We start from the raw sequence: 23,063 nt of genomic DNA on the forward strand, positions 1-23,063 counted from the left end.
GTAAAGTTGTTGCTACTGTAGGTGATATCGTACATAGCAAACTCAATTTACCAGTCACTGATGTCATAAAATGGTTTGTATTGTATATCTGCGTTTTTAGCACGATGGGATCGATTTACATCAAATATATCAAAGGGATTGCGTAATCCTTCCGTTTATTTAAAACCTTAAGCAGTGAAAGTTTTCATTATAAGAATGAGTGAAAGAATAATGTATGCAATGTCTAGTTCCACATAATCTATTCATGTCCTTTCATGTTTCTGAAAGAGAACATGATGACGGTAAAGGCAAAACTATAAAAATAAAACCAGTTCGACTACCTTACTTAAAAGGAAAAATGGATAATTTTGCGTAAATTCTAAGAAATTATAAAATGAACGGACCAAGGAAACAACAGGTACGGTGTTGAGTCATATAATGAAAGTTTGACGACGATATTGTCTACATCTTTCACTTTCTCTTAGTCGACCGAAGTCAAACAGATGACAAAGAAAGGAAATAAACAGAAAGTGTAACAAGTGACAAGACAGTTTATGTATGTGAGCATGTTAAGATCAGCCTGCCACAAACACTTGAAAATTTGATACAAAACTAAAACTATTTCGCAGCTGTGACTGCAGGGAAAATTCAGAATTTTTCAACCATTAAATTCCGACACAACTTTATTAAAAAAGCAATTATTTTATCAAGGAATCCCTAGAAAAAATACGAATTGTGTGTACATTGTACAGTACACCATATTGTGACATGTTGTCAAAAGAAATACACGTAAAATGTGGAGATAATTTTGAAATCATGGTCTTCTTGTATCTCGAACGTACAATAAATCTCGAACACTATGAATCGATAGAATTCCGAGAAGTTCGTTGTTGTTCTTTTGTTATAGTTTAAAATAAATATACCGCTGGTATTTATTGATCGCGGATTAATAGTACATTATATCACCAGGAGATGAAACGAAGGATTTACATTCAGGTAGTCAGAACATCGGCGAGTGCTTCAGAGCATTGCTTCAAGAAAAACCTTTATGAAGCAGGTAATCATCTGTCATCGATAGAAATGTCAAAAATAAGCGACAACCTGTGGTTAATGTGGTCTTATATTGTAAAAAATATGTTAAAACGAATGAAGTAAAAGATTTTGTATACAACAATAAGCAATGCTTTGAACTTGAACAACAGAAGTAACAGATTCAGCTTGTCGTTCTTCAGTGGCTATGTTTAGTGACACTATAGAATGAACATTTAGAAATGTTCAATGTAAAAATTCTATTTATGTAGCACTGGAACAAAATGTGTCGTTTTTGTGACATAACTCTCTATGAAACACTGCCTTGTGGCGTGTTCTACTGACCGAAAAGTGAAAAAAGTGCTACATTTTTACAAATAAACAAAATCTTTATGCATGACCACAATCGTAAAACGTGCAGTGTGTGCAACGTTTTGCTTCTACTCAAAAACAGACATTCAAATTGGGGTAGTTTGGAAAATGTAAGGAAGCGTTTGAATATGACATAATAATAATAATAACGCGAGCACGAAGAAAAAAATGCAGACTGTACAGTACGGGTAAAATGTACGCAGTGAAAATAGAGGGAATTTGATACACGTTTTGAATACGAAATTGGTTGTGGTGCTGTAGAATAAGAATGTCTGGTTGTTCAAGAATTTCGGTTCTATTTTTTTCACTAAATTCACACGTAAATGATTTTATTGCTTACAACATTACTTAGGAAAATAAAGCAAAATTGCCAACATTTAACAACGAAAATTCAGATGATAAAAGAATTGTATCAACGATAAATTTATTAAGCTAAAAGTAAGTTACGTGCTCACCCGAGGTAAATAAAAATGCGTACAAATAACCGTTGTGTATTTTTGTAAATATTTTCGCACAATCACACTAATCAAATCATTCGCTTCGAATGGAGACTCACAAAATTTATAAATTAACACAACACCTGCGATGATAGGTGTTGAGTGGATTCACATTGTGTACAAACTACATTGTTGAATTAGTGTCCGCGTACCGAGAAATGACGATTAATTTTGGAAAATACAATTATATCTCCACTGCGAAATCGAAATTGTGAAAATATTTTATTGTCCTCTCGGGACAATCGTATGTACCACTAATCCTGTTGTTACCATTAGAGTAATTCAAACGTGTAATACATACATTGGCGACAGGTGACATTGACCATTCAAACATTTCGTATGCTACGAAAAACCTAACCGAACGAAATGTATTCTTCCCTTGAAAGTCATGGGTCTTACGGATGATAAATACTCATAAAATGTTTGTCACAAAATGTTCGCTATGATTGAAAATGCATGAATGTGTGACTAAAAATCGCAAATGTAAATGTTTGTCACACTTTGTTCATTCCTTGAGTAATTCGAAACGGAACACCTTTACTTTTTTCGATGGGGAATTAAATTCCCTCTTAAGTTCGAAGATATAACGTTAGAGAGATCTTAGAGATATTCACAAAAAAGAATTTTTGAGGCGTCGCTTGATAACACGATAACTTCAACGGATGTCCAAAAACTTGTTTTTAATCAACGAGGAATACAATTCTTGAGGTTTGTTCAATGTCCTATAACGGACCTCGCGAAAGGTATTTCCAACAGAATATCTGTCTGGTCTCTTTATCATACGACAACTTGAGTAATTTTTTATTCGATGAGGACTGAAATATTTTGTGTTAAGTTCGTTAATAGATTAAATGAGTAATTGGATTTATTGCGAAAATAATTATTTGCAAAGCCATGGGTGTAATACACACGAGTTTCATTTTTATTCAAAAAATAAGCAAGAAAGTCTCTATTTGCAGCGACTTTTAGCAGACAATAAGACTAAAGTATCCAAAAATGTAAGAATAAATTCCCTTTGTTTATTCTGAAAATTTGTTTTGAATAAAATAAAATAAAAGGAATCAGCAATTTATGAGAAATCAAAACAAAGAGCTGCTTTGAGACAGACCATTTTATGATATTCTTATTAGAATTACAAAAATCTATTGAGAAAATCAAGGGACCTGACCAACCCAAAAAGTGAGGCCCAGTATATTGATCAAGCCGGCGTTCATGTTTTCTGGTGGTAAACACAAGGTTCGTTCGTTAATTTTCATAAAGATTTATCGACGGAGAAGGTTGACCGGGTCAAGTAGATTAGTTTTCATAAAATTGTGCGAGTGAGTAAGAAGTAGAATGAAACGAAAAAAAATGAAAATTTTTACGTAAAAGTCAGGAAAATAATATAAATTATTCATTAGCGACTATTATATTGACAATAAATTGACTTAATTTAAGGAGTGAAGGCAAAATTTATCGAGTATATGTCGAGATAATAATTCAACCGTGATATTTAATTCATTCTTATCAAGGTAGGGATGCGGTGAATAAAAAATTGTAAAATGTTTAAAGAAACAAAAGAAAAGGTCGGTCAGTTGTGTGTTAAGTTTATTGACTGATCGGATAATTTAATTTAAATGTAAATAAAATATATTTCATGTCTATACAACGTTACAGTTTTTTTTTTCATCATGAAAATTGTGGGGGGTCTGTTTGGCTTTAAATTAAGTTGCAATCGAGTAATAAAAACGGATGGTTTGGAACAAACAAATGCTTTTTTTTTTAAATAAAATTAAACACACTGGTGCAACTAAATTTTTAGCGAAATTACATATTTTTGTTGTTTAATGGCAGTCATTAAGCCATAAAATTTTGTTGAATTGTTCTCTGTAATCATTCATTGGTAATGAAATTGAACAAGTTAATTATTTCGTGCATAAAATCTACAAATGGCTTTAAAGCATATAAACAACACAATCAAAGTTTGTTTCGAATATAAACTCATAAAAATGGAATATACAAAAAAAAAACTGGAAAGCAAGTAACATTCATTCCGTTTGATGTCGCATGTTTCGAATTAATACATGGTTTTATTGTTCGACAAATTAGCATTTCGGTTGGAAGAGGAACGCTAAATGGCTAAATAGGAGCTATTGTGCACTGTGTTGCACAAAGTTTTTTTCTGTAGCACTAGTAGGACGTGTGCTAAAAAAAGTCAACTTGTCGAACAAGGTGCACACTACACTACATACGTTTATTGTGTACGCGCATTTTAAATGTATATTAAATGCAGGGTATTCAATTCGACATCAGGAAAAGGACACAGGAACATTAGATCATTTTACACGCGAAAAGGAATATCGAGAAAAACATTGTGGAAGCAATCAGTCCATTGCGAATACAAGTAAAGTTTATGTAGCAAATTTCAGGAGATTAACCGGGCATGACTTATTATATAAACAGTTAGCTCAAATTGGAGTCGTGTAAACTGCTCCTTCTGTAATGATGTTGACCAAACATCCAAACCATATGCTGAACTGTATCCGTCTAGATAATGTTAAGTCAAACATAATTGTAAATACATCGAATGAAGAAGAAATATTTTCAGAGGTGAACTGGCATGATCAAAGTATCCAATAATTTTTAATTGTGGAATTATTCGTATTAGTAAAGCACGCAAAAAGTCAAGGTTCTGAAGTGTCTTAACCTGTTCTTTCAGAACCTTGCAAAATGTGACGTCAGTAGGAACGAAACGTTATATCACTGGGAACGAAAAGTGATGTCACTGGGAACGAAAAGTGAAAGAAAATGTGAGAAAAAAAGTTGTTGTTTTGACATTTTTAGAAAAATCTTTACTATCGACATTTGTACCAACACCACAATCTGTCAGGGACTATTCTAAAGAAAACAATTTCTTCCGATTTTCCTAATTTTCCTGAAAAATGTTTTTTTCAAAAATTGAAAAAAATTTGCTAAAAAATCGGAAAAATGGAAACACAATTTGTTGATGAAATATTTCATTTATTCAAGGAAATTCATAACAATTTCAATGCAGTCTGAAAACTGTTATATAGAAGTTGTCAAAAGCCAAAATTCAGTTTTCTCGCAATATTTACTTTTGTGTCGATCGAAATACTAGCTCGAAATCTGAATCAAAAAGCTCTTTATACTTTGTTTTCCTACATACAACCTAAATGCTTAGACAAACGTTAAACGTCTTTGAATCAGAACAAGTAGGTCAGAAGCTCGTAACCAGAAATCTTAATTAAATTCATGAGCCTAATGGAAATTTCGTTTGAGATATATTATATAAAATACACGAAAACGTATACGAATTTGTTAATAAAACTTTTATATCAAATTCATTCATTAAAATTTGCTCTCCGATTAACATCAAAAAACATTAACTTTGTAATTGGTGTAAAACTCTAAACACACGGGGAGTTGAAGTAAATATTCCACTTCAACAATTTACGGAAAAGTGTAGACGAACTCAATATAAATTAAGGTTTTATTCGAAATAAGATCAAGTTTCTCTGTTCAAGCCCGCATCGATTCAGGTGTTTTTTGAAATATATATACCAACAGCTATAGAGTTACAATATGCGTAATGGAAAGGATATTTATTTTGGTGTCGTCGTCGTAGCATCAGATCATTTTCCATTTTATTTTTTATTTTTTAACAGACGTTTAGATAACACAAAATGAACATAGTTGGTACAGTGTCTGAATATGAATAACTGAGCAATAAATGATTTTCCTTAACATCTTTTGTTTTCCGATAAAATGAGTGTGTCGCTTTTATGCCATTATGCGAACACAAATCACATCACACTCCTCAGATATCTGTACGAACACCAGGAGACATTTGAATAGTTTTACATGTTCATTGTCTCTATCCTGAACGATGAAAACATTCTATTTTTGTATACAAAATACGCTACTGCATAAAACATTATTTTGATATGGATTTGACATATGAAAGTTTCAATTAATTATGATTTTTCATTTTTACTTTGAAACAATAAAACTTTTCCAAATGGGAGAAAACTACTCGTCTAATTCAATTTACTGTTACACCATCTCGGCTTCAATTTAAATTTGATATAACAATTTGGTATTGATAGACTAAATTACTTGGATAAATTGAGGAGTCGCCGATACTGTAAATTACAAATGATTGATTCAATCCAAACTGAGACATAAAAGAATTAAAAGTGAATCGACACAACACCATCGATCTATCAGTTCAATTTTAACCAGTTTAAATTTCTTTCTTTTCATAACGACAGAATTGCATCATAATTTCCTTGTCATTCCGGGGTCGTTCGTCTTAATTTTCACACAATGTGGCACAATGGGTCCACAAGAGGCCTACGTGCATATCTGTTTAAGCAATTGAACAGATGCCCTGTTTAATAAATAAATAAATAATTTTCACATGTAAACACTTTACGGAGAGAAAATTATCAACTTGACGAAATACATAGATTCGATTAACTATCGCTGCATCAACAAAAATTCTTAGTGCCCTTCCGATATACGAATAAAATGCAACTCTATCATTAAATAAATGTAAAATGCCACTCACAAATCGATAGGAAAGATTCGTAACAAAATCGTTGGATATAATACATATGATATACAACAATTCAATTTCCGATTCAAAAATAAACGAATCGAAATCGAACGAATTATAGATGTAAACATGTGAGATTGTGAGAGCATGTGACACAAAAGTAAATTGAAAATGCGAAAGAATAAAAATAAAAATAAAAAAAAATCGACGAAGAAAATATAACACTGAATACAAACAACAAAAAAAAATGTTATGTTTGCTATACCAGTCATAGTAAATATTGTTTTGTGAATTAATAAAGTTCTCAATTGAATCTCATTTACGGCTTAATATAAAAGTTCAAAACACAATAATAGTAGCTGGGAAATGTATTGACCTTGGCTCGAATTTAGAATTGATCGATAAATTGCAGTATGTTTGCTCAACTCTTCTGGCTCTTTGTGTGTATACATTAGGCGAGTAAATAATAGATTATTCGGCATATCCATTGTTCATTGCATGTAACATGGTTAGCAAGTAGCTTTCATGTTCGGCTTAAGTTGAATTAAACAGTTGGTTTCATTTCGGAGCATAAATAATACAATTATGCACTGGTAAAAATAGCTTAGGTATGGATTAATTGTATAATGAGTACTTTGGCTGCTATGATATAATATCGAATAAGTACTCAGCCCTACAGATAGGAAAAACTTCACTGAAAACTACACAAAAGGAAATGTTGAAGATGCTGGGACTTAATTGTTATAAAAGTCGGATCGTTCAGCGAAATGTTCGCGCACTCATTGCGGACTCGTTATAAGTCATTCAAAACGTTTCTTTGATAAAACATGTAATTGTGTTGTTAACAACCTTCATTTTGTAGTCTATGCATTAATTGCAATACCAGTACAACGACATTAAAATGAAGATGCCATTTGTCGGAGTTGAAAACTGATGAAGTTTAGAGTTGGTATTTAAACCCTTAATACAATGGTAGCAATTAGCTCATTTGCTCGGAAGAAGTTTTTTTATTTACGTAAGTTTTATTATGTCGTTTCGTTGAATAAAATAGAAAATCGAATTGTATTTTTGTTGCATTTTCTTTTAGCTTAATTGCATCAGTAAATCGGTAAACAACCTGCATACAAACAAAACGCTAACGGCTGTACAAAATTCTTTCGTAAAGTTACTTTATTTCCTATATTGCATTTTCAATACCACTGACGAATCTGAATAGATACAGTACACAGTTAGTTCGGTGTTTTCTTCGAGAGTTGAATGGAAATTGTCGACGAAGAAATGAAAACGTAGATCTATTGATTATAGAGACAGGACCATCAAATCGGGGATTTGAACTTTAAACCATTTTTTTTAAAGAACAATAAAAGATGCGATCTGATAGATTTTTCCGAGGGGGAAACCACTCTTTTTTATTGAACATGATACCAGTGATTAACACTATGACGAATTGGTGATTAACCAGCATTTGACCGGGGGAATCGTCGAAAAACTACAACTAAACGTGAAATATAGCAGTTAATCAGTGTTAATCACCGATCACGGCAGAGTAAAAGTAACCCAGGCAGGAGCGCTTGTTTGACTAGGGACCTGAATAATCTAGTAGCCCCATGTTTTTTGCGAATTAAATTTTTCAACTTATGTCAGTGTTCATTTGAGTTCATTTTCATACAGTGTATTAGGTCCCTGATTTGAAGTTTCAATAATGAACCGCTCCTGCCAGGTTTACTTTTACTATGCCGTGTCACCGATTAACCGTTTGGATTCACAAAACTTATGTTTCTGAATAACTGATTAACCATGTCACAAAATAGTGGTTTCTCCCTCGAATTTTTCACAGCCCAAGCGAGAAAATAGTATTTTTCTCACTTCAGCTGAAACTTCGGTGTTGACATCAGGAAAAAAGTAGGACTCATTTTCTCTGGTGACTTTCTCTCATTACAAAAATAACTATTCTATGTGTCCGGTGTGATTAACATTATTTTCTGCCCTCAATGAGAAAATGACTTTTTGTGCATGATTGAAAAAGTTGAGCCTTTTCCCTTTTGTTGGGAGAAAATAGAATTTTTCTCACTTGAACTGTCACTTTGTTTATGTTTTCTTTCAAAACGTAGGGAAGAGCTCCACAGCGGTGTCGACAAATATAGAACTTGCCGAGTCGTCACTGACTATGTCTGCTATGACGACGCGAATGCGAAGTAAAATGAACCATTGAACCAGGGGCGCTGACCAATATGTTTTAATATAGGGGCTCATTCAAGACCGAAATCTTTTAATAGTGGGGGCTCACTGAACAAATTTTAGTTTTAAATAGTAGTGCCCGAAATGCCAATAGTGGGCCCGAGCCTCGCATGGCTTAGAAGTCGGCGACCCTGCATTGAACAACAAACTGTGAGTCATAGGCTATAGGTCATTTATGGTCTTACATTTTCAAATCAGTGTGTTCAGTCGAGTCTCGAATCTACACATTAAAGTAATGGATCCAAATGGCCATTGTAAGAAAAAAATTCAAAATGCATTCAACAGACAGAAACCAATTTAAACTTAAAATTTCCTCTTGTTTTGTGTGTGTTAAGCATCAAGGTTTATCCCATAAAATTATTGACAAAAACGTTTATTAATAATTATGACAGCTTATTGAAAATTAGTTTTCTTTTCATATTGCGTATGGGTATAATACATTTGCCGGCCACAAAAAAACGAAAAATAATCGTGTTACTTAAAGTGACACACAACAAGCAATTTAAATGGTGAATATCGACCTTATCATCACGATAATTAATGTACATTTAGAGGTTTACAGAGGATAATTTTATGTAATTTCATATTTTTGTTCGGCTTATATTATCCCTCAAGGGTATTTTCGTTAATTGATTTTTGTTTTGCTGCTGCCATCATGCAAATTGTTGCAGAGTTTTTCGTTTGTCGACCGGATGAATGAAACCATTTTATTTCAGTTTTCATTTGTTTATTTATGCGCTTTTTGAACTTTTTAACGAGGATATTGACGGTTAAAACTTTTCTATTTTTATTAATTAAAACGATAATTTGCAAAAAAGCGCTCAATAATGGCCTGAACTATGCCACAATACAAATATTGTTTGCAAAAATAAAATGAAAACATTTTCCATGTGTGGGGTCGGTAAAAGTTTGCTGTGCCAATTAATTTTAATTAATTGTTTAATTAGGAAAGTTATACTAACTGGCAGTGATTCGACGTACAAAATTATTATATTTTTTGCAGGTTACGAATTTTTATTTTAAATTTATTGCAACGGAACAATTCATTTCACGCAGTTTATATTGCAGTTATAATTTACTGTGACAGAAATATAAATTTATTTTAAAATTACAAAAAAGATTCGTTTTCATTTAAAGGTTTTCTTGAACAACATACATTTTCGATGCATTCAAGACACTAGTATGTACCATACCCACCATACCATAAGTCATTGATTCATTACGGCCCATTTAATACTGTAATCACAGTCAACAAATCATCGTATCGAATTTAATATGATTGTTTCATAATTCAACGCATTTATCAGAATCAAACATTTAAGGTAATACCTGGCGAATAAGAAAAAAATAGCAACAATGCAACAATGCCTCAAGAACTTGCAACAGCAAAAGAACGAAAAATTAAAATTCTTCTGAAAAACTGAAACAAAACTGGTGTATGGTGTTACCAAGATGACATGAGAACGTACGACACTATACTTCGGAAGAGGTCATAAACAATTTTTGTTTTCTTCTTCATCGAACAAAAGATCTGATATAAATGGCGTGTAAGAAAGTCCTTCGAGTCTTTTATGTAATCATAAATTTCGATGTTTCTTTTTTCTTTCATTGCACAGTCATCGTTGGTCTTTTGAGACAGATTTTTTTTTTGTTTTTCTTCTCTTTTATTTATGTGAATTGTTTTCTGAAGATGAACCAATAATTAAGAAATTGTATGAAATGAAGGCTTTTGTATCCGTCTGTCTGGAGAGTAACATCACTCGAAATAATAAATTTTGTCGCTAGGATATATTGGAGTGGGAATTGTTGAGTACGTATTGACTACAGTAAGGTATACAAATCGCTGGAAAGTTTGTTGTGTTAAAGAAAAACATTTTTTTACCGAGAAATTTAACCTGATTTCGTATTTCGCAAAAATTAACAAGTATTTCTTACGTACGTACACTTATTGTTTAAGTTCATTCAGCTTGACTGGGTTCATGTAAAAAGATTTTTCATTGAAACTGATAATCCTTCTTCGAGATTTTTTATTTAAATGATTAAATTCACACAAACCAATTCTACCTCTTGTTGCTTGAATATTTTTGAAAGATAATGTGTAGGCATTACTTCAAAATGAGAAAAAAGTACGCATTGTTATGCACACCATAATTGTACAATACAACGTGTTCTTGAACGTTAAATTGATCAACAGAAAATGATCTCTGTTTCGGTTCTAAAATAAAAAATAAAATAAAAACTTTTTAAAATTGTCTGTGGATATATGCAGAAAATGCATGGCGTGATGGTATGTCTGGCAATTACGATGAGAAATAGGTGAAACCGTAACAGGTGCTTTTTACTTTTCAGGGCTACGCTTTAATTAGGTTAATGTGTTAATGTACGAGCTGTATTACCAATGTTGCATTTCACTTTCAATCGAAACGTTTTTTTTAAATTTAATTTGCAAATTAAGGAATGAAAATTTGATGGATCAACGGTCACTTATTATGTGGAGAATCCCCTCGACGGAAATATAATTCAATGGAAACAATTTAATTGGTATGCAACACATTCGACTCTTTCTATCTGAGAGAAAATCAAATGCGTCTTTCGACGTTTTGCATTAATGTGCAGTAGAAAAATGCCATTTCTCATCAGACCATGGCGACAGTGGTACTTGATACAATCCTCTCACGAAAAAGTCTGACGAATCATAGTTAAATTGAAATCTCAATTTATCAGCAAACTAACTAACTCGCTCTAAATTATAAACTAACTTTCGTTGAATTTTTTTTTCTTCAAAAAAACTTGGTTTGACAGAACTTTTGTATGTCTCTTGCTTTGCCCCGAATTAATTTTACATACTAATAACACCTCACGTCATTTCTTTTGAAAAATGTTGCTTAACCTGTCGTATAGTGTCATGCTTTGCTCGTCTTACTATCCACACGTTTTAGTGGAAAAAAAAATTATGTCTCAAAATGTCGTTCATACAGAACATTGTTATATTTCTAGTAAAGTAAAAAATCATTTTATTATTTCGCTCAACATTTTATTATACACTTTGTCACTGTCCTTGTTCATTAAACTTGACAATAAAATCGACACAGTATGTGACAAACACGAACAAAAGCTGAAAAATCTTTAACCAGCTCGCCTCTAACGTTTCATGTGTCTAGTAAACTTTTATTCAATCATTAAAAAAGCATTTGATATCAATAAATAAATGAAAAAAAAAACTCAATTGCAAAAAGTAACGTTTTGCTGGTAATTTGTTTCATTGAAATACCTTGTTACATATAAGTTGTATCCATAATTAATACAAAAGAAAAAAGTTTTTCAATAATATCATCGAAATGTCGAATCGATAGGGTAGAACGTTAGGGCGTACAATTCGATTCAAAAGTTAAATTTTTTGTTTAGAAAGGATCGCTTGAAACTGGAAACATGAAACTGACCTGCTCACTGTATATTTGTGGCAATTAACAGTGGGAGTATTTACCGTTACATCTTACTCAAAAAACTTTATCAAATCACACATGCTACATCTGTTTATGGCAATTGGCAAATGCAATCTAATTTCTTAAGGGCAGATTCCGCTAAGAACGGTCTGTTGCGTTACAATTTTTCAGACTGAAAACTCTAGTTTCAAGAAAAAATCGTAGTTTCAGGCATTAGACTGGTCCTTTCTCTATTGCCTCAAAGTGTTCAAAATTTGATCTGAGGTCACTGGTCATACAAAACTATTGCAATTGGCGGAGGTCTGCATTTTCAAACCCATATTCTACGGCTATCCCCGCTATCGAAATTTTTTCTCCGCCAATAACGGATTTGTTCCATAGTTTTTCACGCTCTATCGTCTCCAGCAAGTTTTATTCGATCACCATAGAAACTCAGGCGTCCGCTGATAGACGATTTTACAGATTTTGAAAATTTACCATCAGCGAACCGCCGAGTGGGAGGACATCCAAAACTTTCGGGAATGGAAAGAGCCGGAAAACTGTGGAACAAATCCGTTATTGGCGGAGAAAAAATTTGGATAGCGGAGATTTGCCGAGGCTCTAAAGTTCCAATTCAAAAAAATATTCCCCTAATGTTTTATTTGCATTTTTGTGTTGGCATTATCACCTCTGAAACCAAACAGTAATTCAAAAAAATGGAATTGAATGGAAATTTTGGAATTGAATGGATTCTGAAGCCACGCAGCTTTTGGAATTGAAAGGAATTTTTGAAATTAAACTTGAATTGAATTGATTCTGAAAATAAGGAGTTTTTGGAGTGGAATGTTATAACCAACGACGTAAATGATTTTATACTAGTCGAAGTTTCGAACAAAAGAAGTACAAAATGATATACTCAAAAGTTCTGGAAATAAATTTCTGAAATCTATAACTAAGTTCTACAAAATTGATACCATGTACCGATCACAACATCGAAAAACATCTACAAAAAATTGGCCACCCTAGCAAATTCTATAGTTTTATTGATTGTAAAATGAATAAATGAAATAAAACCACCAATCATTATAATCTCGATAAAAAAACAATTTAAACTTCATTTAATTCAGCGTCTGACTCTGGGTGCTACGATATTAATCGAAATGTGTATAAAAATGTTATTATTGTTCCCACCAGCACACACTTCAAAAACTTGTTAATGTTTTACAATTCACGTTTAAATAAATACAAAAAAAATGTAAACAATTTATGAAATGGTAAACAATCAAAGATTAACACTGGTGTATATAATGCATTTTTACCGCCGTAAACGGATGTTATGTCTGTATGTAAATGGGAGACTTGGTTTCAAAAATATCGATCGACACTTCAAAACCATAAAGGCTTTATGCGATGCGAATTCAATGTATTTTATTGATTGAAAATTATAATCTTTTAAGTTCACAGCCATTCATGTTACTGTATAATCGGATTATGGTCGTAGAGTGACATTTGGTTTGAGGAACTACGAATTTATCCGTTGGAGATATAATTTAAGCTTTATATGTTGTGAATAAAATTGACATTGTAAATCTCAGAACGTGAATAGTTTAAGCTGGTAAATTTTGATGGATTCGGAAAGAAGAAATGATCGGAAGAGATTAAATATGAATCAAAGTCAAGGAGTTGCTATTTTCATTAAAGAAAAATCTTTCTTAAAAATTTAATAAAAATCAACTGAACTTTTGAAAGTGGAGGAATTTCCATTTAAAATTTAATTTGGTTTATATTTCCGGTCTTTTTAAAATGTTTTATGTTCGTTTATTATCCTTACATTGGCTGGAAAGATACATAAAATTCTTCAGCTTAACGTGACATAAAATTTTCTTCAATGTACTTACACAGGCTTACTATTTAGAATTAAGATTCAATAAAAATTCTGAAAATTCCTCAGCAAAATATTTTTACAAATTTCTATGAATCTACGGATCATATAAGAATTTCAATTCTGCATAATGCCACATGAAAACGACAACAAGCAATTGTGATATTGAATTTAGCTACACTTCCTTCCTTGTTGAGTTGATGTCATAACCTTAAAAAATCGCCCACCCGTTGTCCATTCAATGACCATCGTCATGTCAGATCGTCCCCATACGAACAAGAACTGGCGTTAAATCCGCCAATCTGTTTTCTTTAATCGTGCTCAAAGTATTTGAGGTCAACTTGAGAGTGTTGTATTCAAATGTAAATATAATATGTCCATGTCCAGTCCATAACCACCATAGACACATAGACAATATCTCAGTATTCAGTTGAGTATGTAAATAATTTTATTATTTATGTGCACTAATTGATTTTTGACACTTGCAGTCTACATTTTATAATTAATTTAATAATTTATTGTTAATATGTAATGACATAAAGACATACACAGAATTATGTGCCGATAAATTTGTTGTGTGCCTTTGCGATTGATTGATTGGAAATTCTAATATTTTTTTTACAAATAGTTGGCTAGTGGCTGGAAAACCACAAGCGAATTTCAACGAGATTTTTTCAAACCATTTAATTGAATGTAAAAATTAAATGGTTCGAAAACGAGACCAGTCACACTTTTTTCTTCATTTTATCAAGATAAGATTACCGATGATGAGTTAATTGGATTTTCTATCATAATATTTACTTGAGATCACGTTACATAATTTCACAGCAAAATGTATCATATTAAAAGATTATATTAAGGCCGGGTCAGCGTTAGGATGATTTCGACATTAATTGGAACATGTTTTCCTAACAAGTGTTAAAATTCAATTGAATTGTTCCCAAATTATGCTAAAAGGCTTTTTTAGCGAATTCGATTCCAGAACTCGCCTCCGGCTCGTTTTCGCACATTTTCGCGACATTTCACGATTTTTGAGATTTTTGCGAAAATGTTCTCCCGATTACACGCTATGCAGCTTTTACTGCTTCTTGATCTTCTCGTTCGAGTGAAAAGCGAAAGTACTTAAGAGAAACACTTATAAAATTGACTGAGCGGAATTTTGAGTACTTGTATACCAATGTTCTTATAACGTAGTATAACGCAGTACTGAGTTTCATATAAAACTAATACTTTACGTGTTACGGCATGTTTCATTTTCATTTACATTGCCTAATCACGTAAAGCATTGTACTTACGAGGTTCCAAGTTGTTATTTGACAAGTGGGGAATACAGCCCTCCCCTTCGGGTCGGGCTGTAACACCCCACTTATCAAATACACAACTTGGAACCTCGGAAGTAATATACTATTAAGGAAGTATGACCATTAACCATTAACAGACCGATGAACTCATGACCATAATTTGTAACTATAAGACAACGAAGATGCAGTCAGTGGATTTAATAGATTGACTTCTTCAATCTTTAACCACAATACGAGTGATATTAACAATATTTTGGAAAAGGAGACTCTTTTGCTTTTTATTTGAAACATCGTGAATAGATCGTAATGACGGAATCACAGCATTGTTAATTTTTGCAATAAAAACTAACTTAAAACAAACTGGTGGTCGTCAGTCTATACTTCTCAGTTATCTACAAATTATAGTTATGGTCGACATAATGATAGACTCAGGTGAAGTGCGTATACTGACTACAATAACATTTTATGATGTGCGTAGTACTAGTCCCCAACAAAGTATACTTATTTACAATGTGCCATTACAACAATAATATTCATCGAAACAAACATTATTTCCGTAATCATTGCCAAAATAAACAAACGTTATCAACAAAATGGTTTGAGCCCCGCCATAAAAACCCTCATAACAATATAATAATTCATGTAACGATATTTTGTTTTGGACTAATCTGCTCCAGAGACTATGGTGTGCTGTACAACTGAATATTTGTCTGAGTGGCGCATATCAATTAAATTTAATGGCAGCAATTTTTCTCACAAAAAAAACATAATTACGACGTCGTTCATATACTAAATATACGACACAGCAGTCGATATGTTTACATGTATGGAGTATACATTATTCAGGACAACAAAATAATAGTTTGGCTACAAAACAGCCAATAATCAAAATGCCATGCAGAATGTCTCTCAGGAAGCAATCGTTTTGTTATATTTCGTGCATTGTGTTAAGTACCATAATATAACACTTTCACGCGATGTTGAATTAATAAAATAATTAATTCACAGAAAAACACATTTTTTTGGCTACACTTGCTACACACTCAATTACCAAGTAATTTCGTCGGATAATTGAATCTAACCGCTTTTCGGTATTAGAGAGAGGACTAATCAAACAAATTTTCCGTGTCAATATTGTGGTATATAATACATGGATGCACAGTTGATTAAATATTTTAATTAACCCATTAATGGTTATTTATAGTGCGTGCTAAGTCCCAACGATTCTGGTCGAATAAATATGGAAATCACTAATCGAGTTAACAATCGCTTGGTCGACCCTTTTGTTGGAACTTATGGGAATAGAGGCATTGTAGCTTTAATTAGCTGAGAAGATCGTTGCTAGAGGCGTTTTTTTTATATAAAATCATTTAATCGATGAAAAACCTAATTGTGGAGCCGTAATTACTTTAGATGAGATTTTTTCAGGCAATTAATTCAGATTTTCAGTCAATTTCGCGAGTTGTAGCCCGAACGAGGTAGAAACAAAAATCTCAAAGCTCATTTTGTATCCCTCATTTTTGGTCCAGTAGCATGAAAAAGCTACTTAACAGTTAGCGTGCATCGAACAATAATGATGCAAACTATTGTATTTGATACAGAAAAATAATGTTTGACGACAGTTTCCAACAGTTATGCCAAACAAGAGTAAAGAACCGTTTTAAGTTATTGTCGTTTTTCATAGTAAATTGAATTTAAACAAATGAATTAAGAGATTTTCAACCGAACACTTTAAACACATATCATCGATAAATGTATGGAGTACGCTTGCCGTATAGACCTACGATTACGAATTGAATATACTCGATTTGTGCATCTTGTACATAAAATCTGAATGAGTGAACCATTGGGCTTATCTTTAACCTGTTACCAAACAGACGGCAAGCATACGAACAGTATTATTATCGGGTCTATTACTTCAATCGATCAAAGTATTTTAAATCTGTTGATTTCAAATCTTGTACTTCAATTTCTTTAACATGCATTTTACAATATAAAGGACCATATTACCCAGAGCTTGTCATTATTTTTGTCGTCGTTATCGATAACAGATGATTGGCCTTAGGTGACAGGTTAATAGTTCCATTGATTTTGCTTAACTAACAAAGTTAAGACCAATGGTTGATTGGTTGACTCATTCGCAAATTACACGATTAAGACGTAAAATTGAGCGACTTAGATGTAAATTTTACGTACGAGATGTACATAGTATTTGGCTCTTATACACAAAAGGGCATCGCTATATATGCTAATTTGTCATTTGAATATTCTTAGTAAGCTCTAAGCAGAAAAAAACGATTCAAAGCAGAAACGTTCCTTATCACAATAAAAAAAACCTTCCTCAACGAAGAATGATTCTTCCAGGAGTCCTGGCATTTCATAAAATCGTTCCCTAATTATAACAATTTTATTTTAATGGATTTATGGAATGGTGATATCATATTTCTCGTAAAACGTAGAAAATTAATTTGACCAAATATGGGAAAATAGAATCACCACTTCTCGACATAATCAATTATTATGACTTACCTTTTTCTCCATTTCAATTATGAAAACATGCTAAAATATGCGAATGCAAAACTAATCTCTAAACGCTACAGGAAATCGCAATAAATAATAACTCGATATTTTAACGAAAAAAGAACTGTATTCAAATGTCACGAGCGTTTATGGCAATTTAACTGTGATAACACAAGACTGTGAAGTGTACATGTAATTAATGATTTAATGCAGTCAGTAAATGCACGTTTGAATAGATAAATTAATATACCAACAGTTTAACGTAATAAATGAGTACACATACAACATTGTTATTATTTATGAACAAGAAGGAAAAAAAAAAGAATTAATGAAATAAAAAGTAAAACCGAGAGTTCAGTCACCTAATACGATATGGGGTTCTACTTTGATAAAGCAACATAACGTTTAACCAATTCACATTCACAAAATTATACCAAATTTAGACGAAAAAAAATTTAACTCAAAACAAATCAACTAAAAACTTACTGCCATGTAAAACTGCCAGTGATGCCCTCTTTGAGACGATCGCGCAATGATCGCTGTCGACTGGGACCCGAACCGATCGGTGGTAATGATGTGTTACCACCGCGATTGCCGTTGTTATGAATGGACAATGTGGTTGGACTGCCCGATAAGTTTAGGCTTCCCGACGAATTCGAATCGGTCGACGTTGCCATTGGTGCCGTTGATCGCATCATTTGTTTATTTGATTGTGTTCCGGATGAAACATGTGATCGTTGTTTCGGTGATGAACAATCACGCGAAGGTGATGCCATCACAAAATTCTCAGTTCAATTATATTTTGTCAACGTTTCGCGTTTTATTAAATTAATTATTTATTTTTATTGGTTTATCTTGAGTTCCCGTGAATATTGGATGATGTATTCTTGAATATGAGGATTGTGTTGTTATGTCAATATAACAATTGCTAATATAATCACAGTTTTAACTATATAGGGAATTTTAACAAAATAAATGGTTTAGCGGTTAGCTCATGTATATGGAGTATCCGAAATCAACAAGTTCATTTGGATTGTGTTTTTATCTTGTCTATGGCAATGTCAACCAAAAAAAAAACTGTGGAATTGTAATTGTGATTCCCTATTCGAATTCAACAAAAACTTATTTCAGAAATTGTATTTTTCATTCATAAAAAAGGGAAATAAATTAATCATGTTGCTGTGGGACACTTTAACAAAAACACATCTATTATAAACAAGCTGCACGACAGTCATATATTATGAATGGTATAATGGAAAGAAGGAATAAAGTTTTTTCTGTTGTTTTATTTGAGGTAAGTATTTATAAATAGGAAAAGATGCGTTGTTATATCTATACGCACTGAAAAATGATTTATGACGAAGTTGTATCAACACAAACAATAATTTATTACGAAGAGAAGATTGAAAAAAGAAATCATAATAAAAAGCACAAGAAATTTTCTCTTTGTTCATCAAAAACGTGTATTAAAAAGACATTTAAAAAAAACTTGTTTCGAGCTTTAAGCTATAGAAGAAAATGTAGCTACAGAAAAAGAAACGAAGAAGTAGGAAACAAACAACAAATTAAAAATGTTTTAATAAACACACTGTCTGTCACAAGAAGTATAAGTGGAAAATAGAAACTGGAAAAAAGAGTAATCTTAAAAAGCATAAGAACGCACAGTTGTGATTATATAGCAGTTATATATAGGTATATATAAATATCATGTATATATATTTGCAGTAAATGGTGAATAATTATGTTTTGTATAAATTTCATTTAGCCACACGAACCTGAAAAAAAAGGAAAGAAAAATTTTAATTAGCAGCGGAATGCAATGTTTTTAATATTTTTTTTTATTTTTTTTTTGTTTATTTTAAATTTAAATTAAATGTGCTCACTCCAACTACGATTACGTAATTAATTAATGTGGGTACTTAGTGAGTGTGGTATAATCACAAGTATAATTTGAATTGTAATATTCGAGCGCTATACATTTTTGGTTGAGAGTTAAAAATAATTCATTCAACCAATATTTTCATCAAATTGGTACCAATAGGGGATTGGAGTTTTGACCAATTCGTGGCAGAACGTTATTCTAAGCAAAAAATTGTTCTAAAACTTTTTAAGCCTCTAAAATGCATAGATTTTTTTTTATAAAATTAATTTTGTTTACAAAGTATGACCCAAAATCGACCCAATTTTGTCAGCCTCTTAACATATGTCGGAGGTCGTTTCCAAAATATAGGGCCGCCATTTTGTAATTTTCGTTCTGGCGTCTGTACGTTTCGAAGTTTAGACGAACTTGTAAAAAGATCAGTGCATTTTAGAGACATACCGTACAACAATTTTTTGTTTAGAATTAGGTTTTGCGTCGATTAAAATAAATTGTCAGTCCCCCATTCCGACGTTGTAATGGTAATAGTACATTACTGTACCAAGGAAGGAATTTGATATTTCTACCTATCCAGATCGGGCTGAAGCCCTCGGACACTTTTACTCATCGTGATACGAAATATCAAATTATTTCCCGAGTGTAGTATGACGTTTTCCTTTACGATTGTGAGAAAGACCTTTCACTCGGGAGGGTTTTTTTAGTAAAGGAAAGTGGTTTAAACTATTTTCAAAAGAAAAATTATATTGGTAGACCGGGAGAAAATAATTCCTCGAATATAATTTCCCACTTAAATTTTCCTGTAACTTCTTGTGAACGAACAATATCATCGATTGTTAAGCTCGCGGAATTTGTACCGGAACCTAATTTTGAGAAAATCTCGATGGTTTTCAAGAAATTTCAAGAAAATCAGAAAAATTCGGGGAAATTAAAAAAAAATCCTAAGAAGAAGCTCTGATCTGTATAATATAGTCAAGCATCCTAAAAGGCCAGTTCACCAGTAATTAAATCGGCCATTACTCTTGAGGGATTTTTGCAGATTTTAAGACAATCCCCTTTTCTGCCCTTTTCCAAGGGGACTGGATTTATGTTCGGTCCTGAGTGTCTGTGATTTGCTAATTAATTTAGCGTCGAATAACCAGAGTTAAACTTATGTAGTCACTCGGGTATGAAACGAAACTGTCCTGCTTTGATAATCACAAGGAGAAAGTATTTGCGCGCGTGCTATAAGTATAACCTAATTAAATCTTTGCAGCCCAACGACATCCAGATTTTCATTGACGTAGAGGTTTGGTAGAAATAACATTTTGTATGAAAGTTATACCACTAATTCAACTAATGGTTTTCAACGTCGGTTATTCTGGATCAGAAATGCTGATTTTACTTTGTGAGATTATTCTTAGGCAACCCATTGATGATATAAACTTGGTTTTCAATAACAGCAGTTCATCTACAAGTTGGAAAATTTTATTGATTTAAGATCGTCAACGTTCCCTACGTTACCACATTTTAATGAGAAACGTTGGGAAAACATTTCCATGGTATGCCCCGCAGCATATACCTGGACACACATTAAGTTCATGTTTACACAGATATGACATAAATGTTATTGCATTCATCAGTTCAGATAGATTCCAACAGGCGAAATTGTTAAGTCAAGCGTTCCTCAGCTGCCAATCTACAAGAATTTTATAATCGATATGACCTGAATATGAAGTTTCGGAGTAAATAAATTTTCTATCCGGTTCGTGTAAATTGCGAGCTTCATTTATACTTTCAGTGAAGCGAAAAGCGTATTTCCTTTTAGATGGCAATATTGATAGTATGGGGGAGCCAAAGTTGTTGAAATTCATTTTAAAACTTGCTAAGACGATGTAGCGAGAATTGAGAATTATCGAGTTTTTCGTAGTGTCCCTTCTCTAAGTCTCTCTCAACGGCTTAAAGAAAATATTTTCGAAGAATTGTTGACTTAGTAAAAAAACCTCAAGATCTGAAGAAATTATTTACAATATTTGTTCACCTCGTGCGTTGTACACTACTTTTGAAAGCTTTAGGAAAATGGACATCTCCTACGATGTTTAGTCACAGATTACCTACAAGGTTGCGTAAAGCTATCACAGTGAAGAAAATGTTAAAAGTTAGTTGATGTTGACAACAGCACGAATATTAGAAAATTTCAAGTTATTAAGATTCGAATAGGTTTTACATTACATTCGCTCACATTTACTGAAAAGAACGCTGAACACAGAGAACCACATTTTCTTACTGACCCACTGTCTGTATTGACGTCATACTGTATTGATGTTTTGATTATGCAATAAGAATATGCAATGCATGTACAACAAGTACAGTACAATTGAAGCTCAATTTCCGATTTCCTATGTTCATTTGTATCATTTGTATCACTTTGTATGACAAATGTTACTTTATAGATCCATAAGTTATGAATAACAAATTTGTTGGAAAAGCAACATCGTATTACTATCGTTGAATCCCTTGTTTGTTATGATAGTGTAGTGGAATGTAAGGCACAAAGGGACAAATTGGCAAAGAATGAACGTTAACGAGTACCAATCAATGTATCGTTTTACCATATAGAAAATGTTAATACTATATTTCCGTATAGTAGAGTACAGCATTTCCTATCTGAAATTTTGAATGCAATTAAATTTATTTTGAAATGGAAAATGCATTGGAATGAATAAGTGGCAGCATTGGTTGTTTTTCAGATATTATATTCATGAAGTTGTTGCCAGCATACATTGTGGAACGATACATTGCCAACAATAATTAGGACCATTAAAGGATGTGTTTCTTCATCAAAGTAAGTTATGAGAAATAATAACAATATCCAAACTCTGTCTATCATTCCATCTTACTATCGCAATTCATTAAAATAATAACATTGTCATTGTGGCTGCTGTGTGCCTAGCCCATTCGCATGTCATTATTTATTTACTGCATTGCAATATAAGTAGAAGAAAGAAAATGGAAAAAATAATGATGATTAGACCAATAATAATTGAATGATATTATGAAATAAATGAACCATCCACACACTTCAGATGATACATAAAACCGAAATGATTGATACGATCCATATATATCATCCCCTCGAAATTCATTCGAATACTTATCCTCAATATATACAAAGCTCACATGCTTCACTGGTATAAGTAGCATACCAAATATTTGTGACAAAATTCCATTTAGTTTTATGAGATAAAGTAAATGTTTTTTTCAAATGTTGAAGCCAACCAGAATTGGATGATTATTCCCATTGACGAACACAATATCCACAAAAAGTTATTTTGTATTATATTTGGATCGATAGCGAAATATTCCTAACTGTTACACGTTTTTGAATGTAAACTTACGAGACACTACAT

At 32.4% G+C, this 23,063-nt stretch overlaps 1 protein-coding gene across 8 annotated transcripts in view; it reads right to left on the reverse strand.

Annotated features, from left to right (window-relative positions):
- Nucleotides 1–23,063, reverse strand: part of LOC119067842 (TLD domain-containing protein 2) — a 118,445-nt gene that overhangs the window by 76,217 nt on the left and 19,165 nt on the right. For 4 of the 8 annotated variants that reach the window (XM_037171138.1, XM_037171100.1, XM_037171111.1 and 1 more), the window contains exon 2: nucleotides 18,285–18,684. The exons of 1 other annotated variant lie outside the window; for it this stretch is intronic. In XM_037171138.1, coding sequence (XP_037027033.1) covers nucleotides 18,285–18,574 — 290 coding nt within the window. In that variant the 5' untranslated portion in view covers nucleotides 18,575–18,684. Of the gene's footprint in view, nucleotides 1–18,284; nucleotides 18,727–23,063 lie in introns of those variants that run through there. 3 more of the 8 variants (XM_037171120.1, XM_037171254.1, XM_037171129.1) reach the window with 3 other exon arrangements.

The sequence above is a fragment of the Bradysia coprophila genome, chromosome II, assembly GCF_014529535.1.
Source record: "Bradysia coprophila strain Holo2 chromosome II, BU_Bcop_v1, whole genome shotgun sequence".
NCBI classification, from domain to species: domain Eukaryota; kingdom Metazoa; phylum Arthropoda; class Insecta; order Diptera; family Sciaridae; genus Bradysia; species Bradysia coprophila.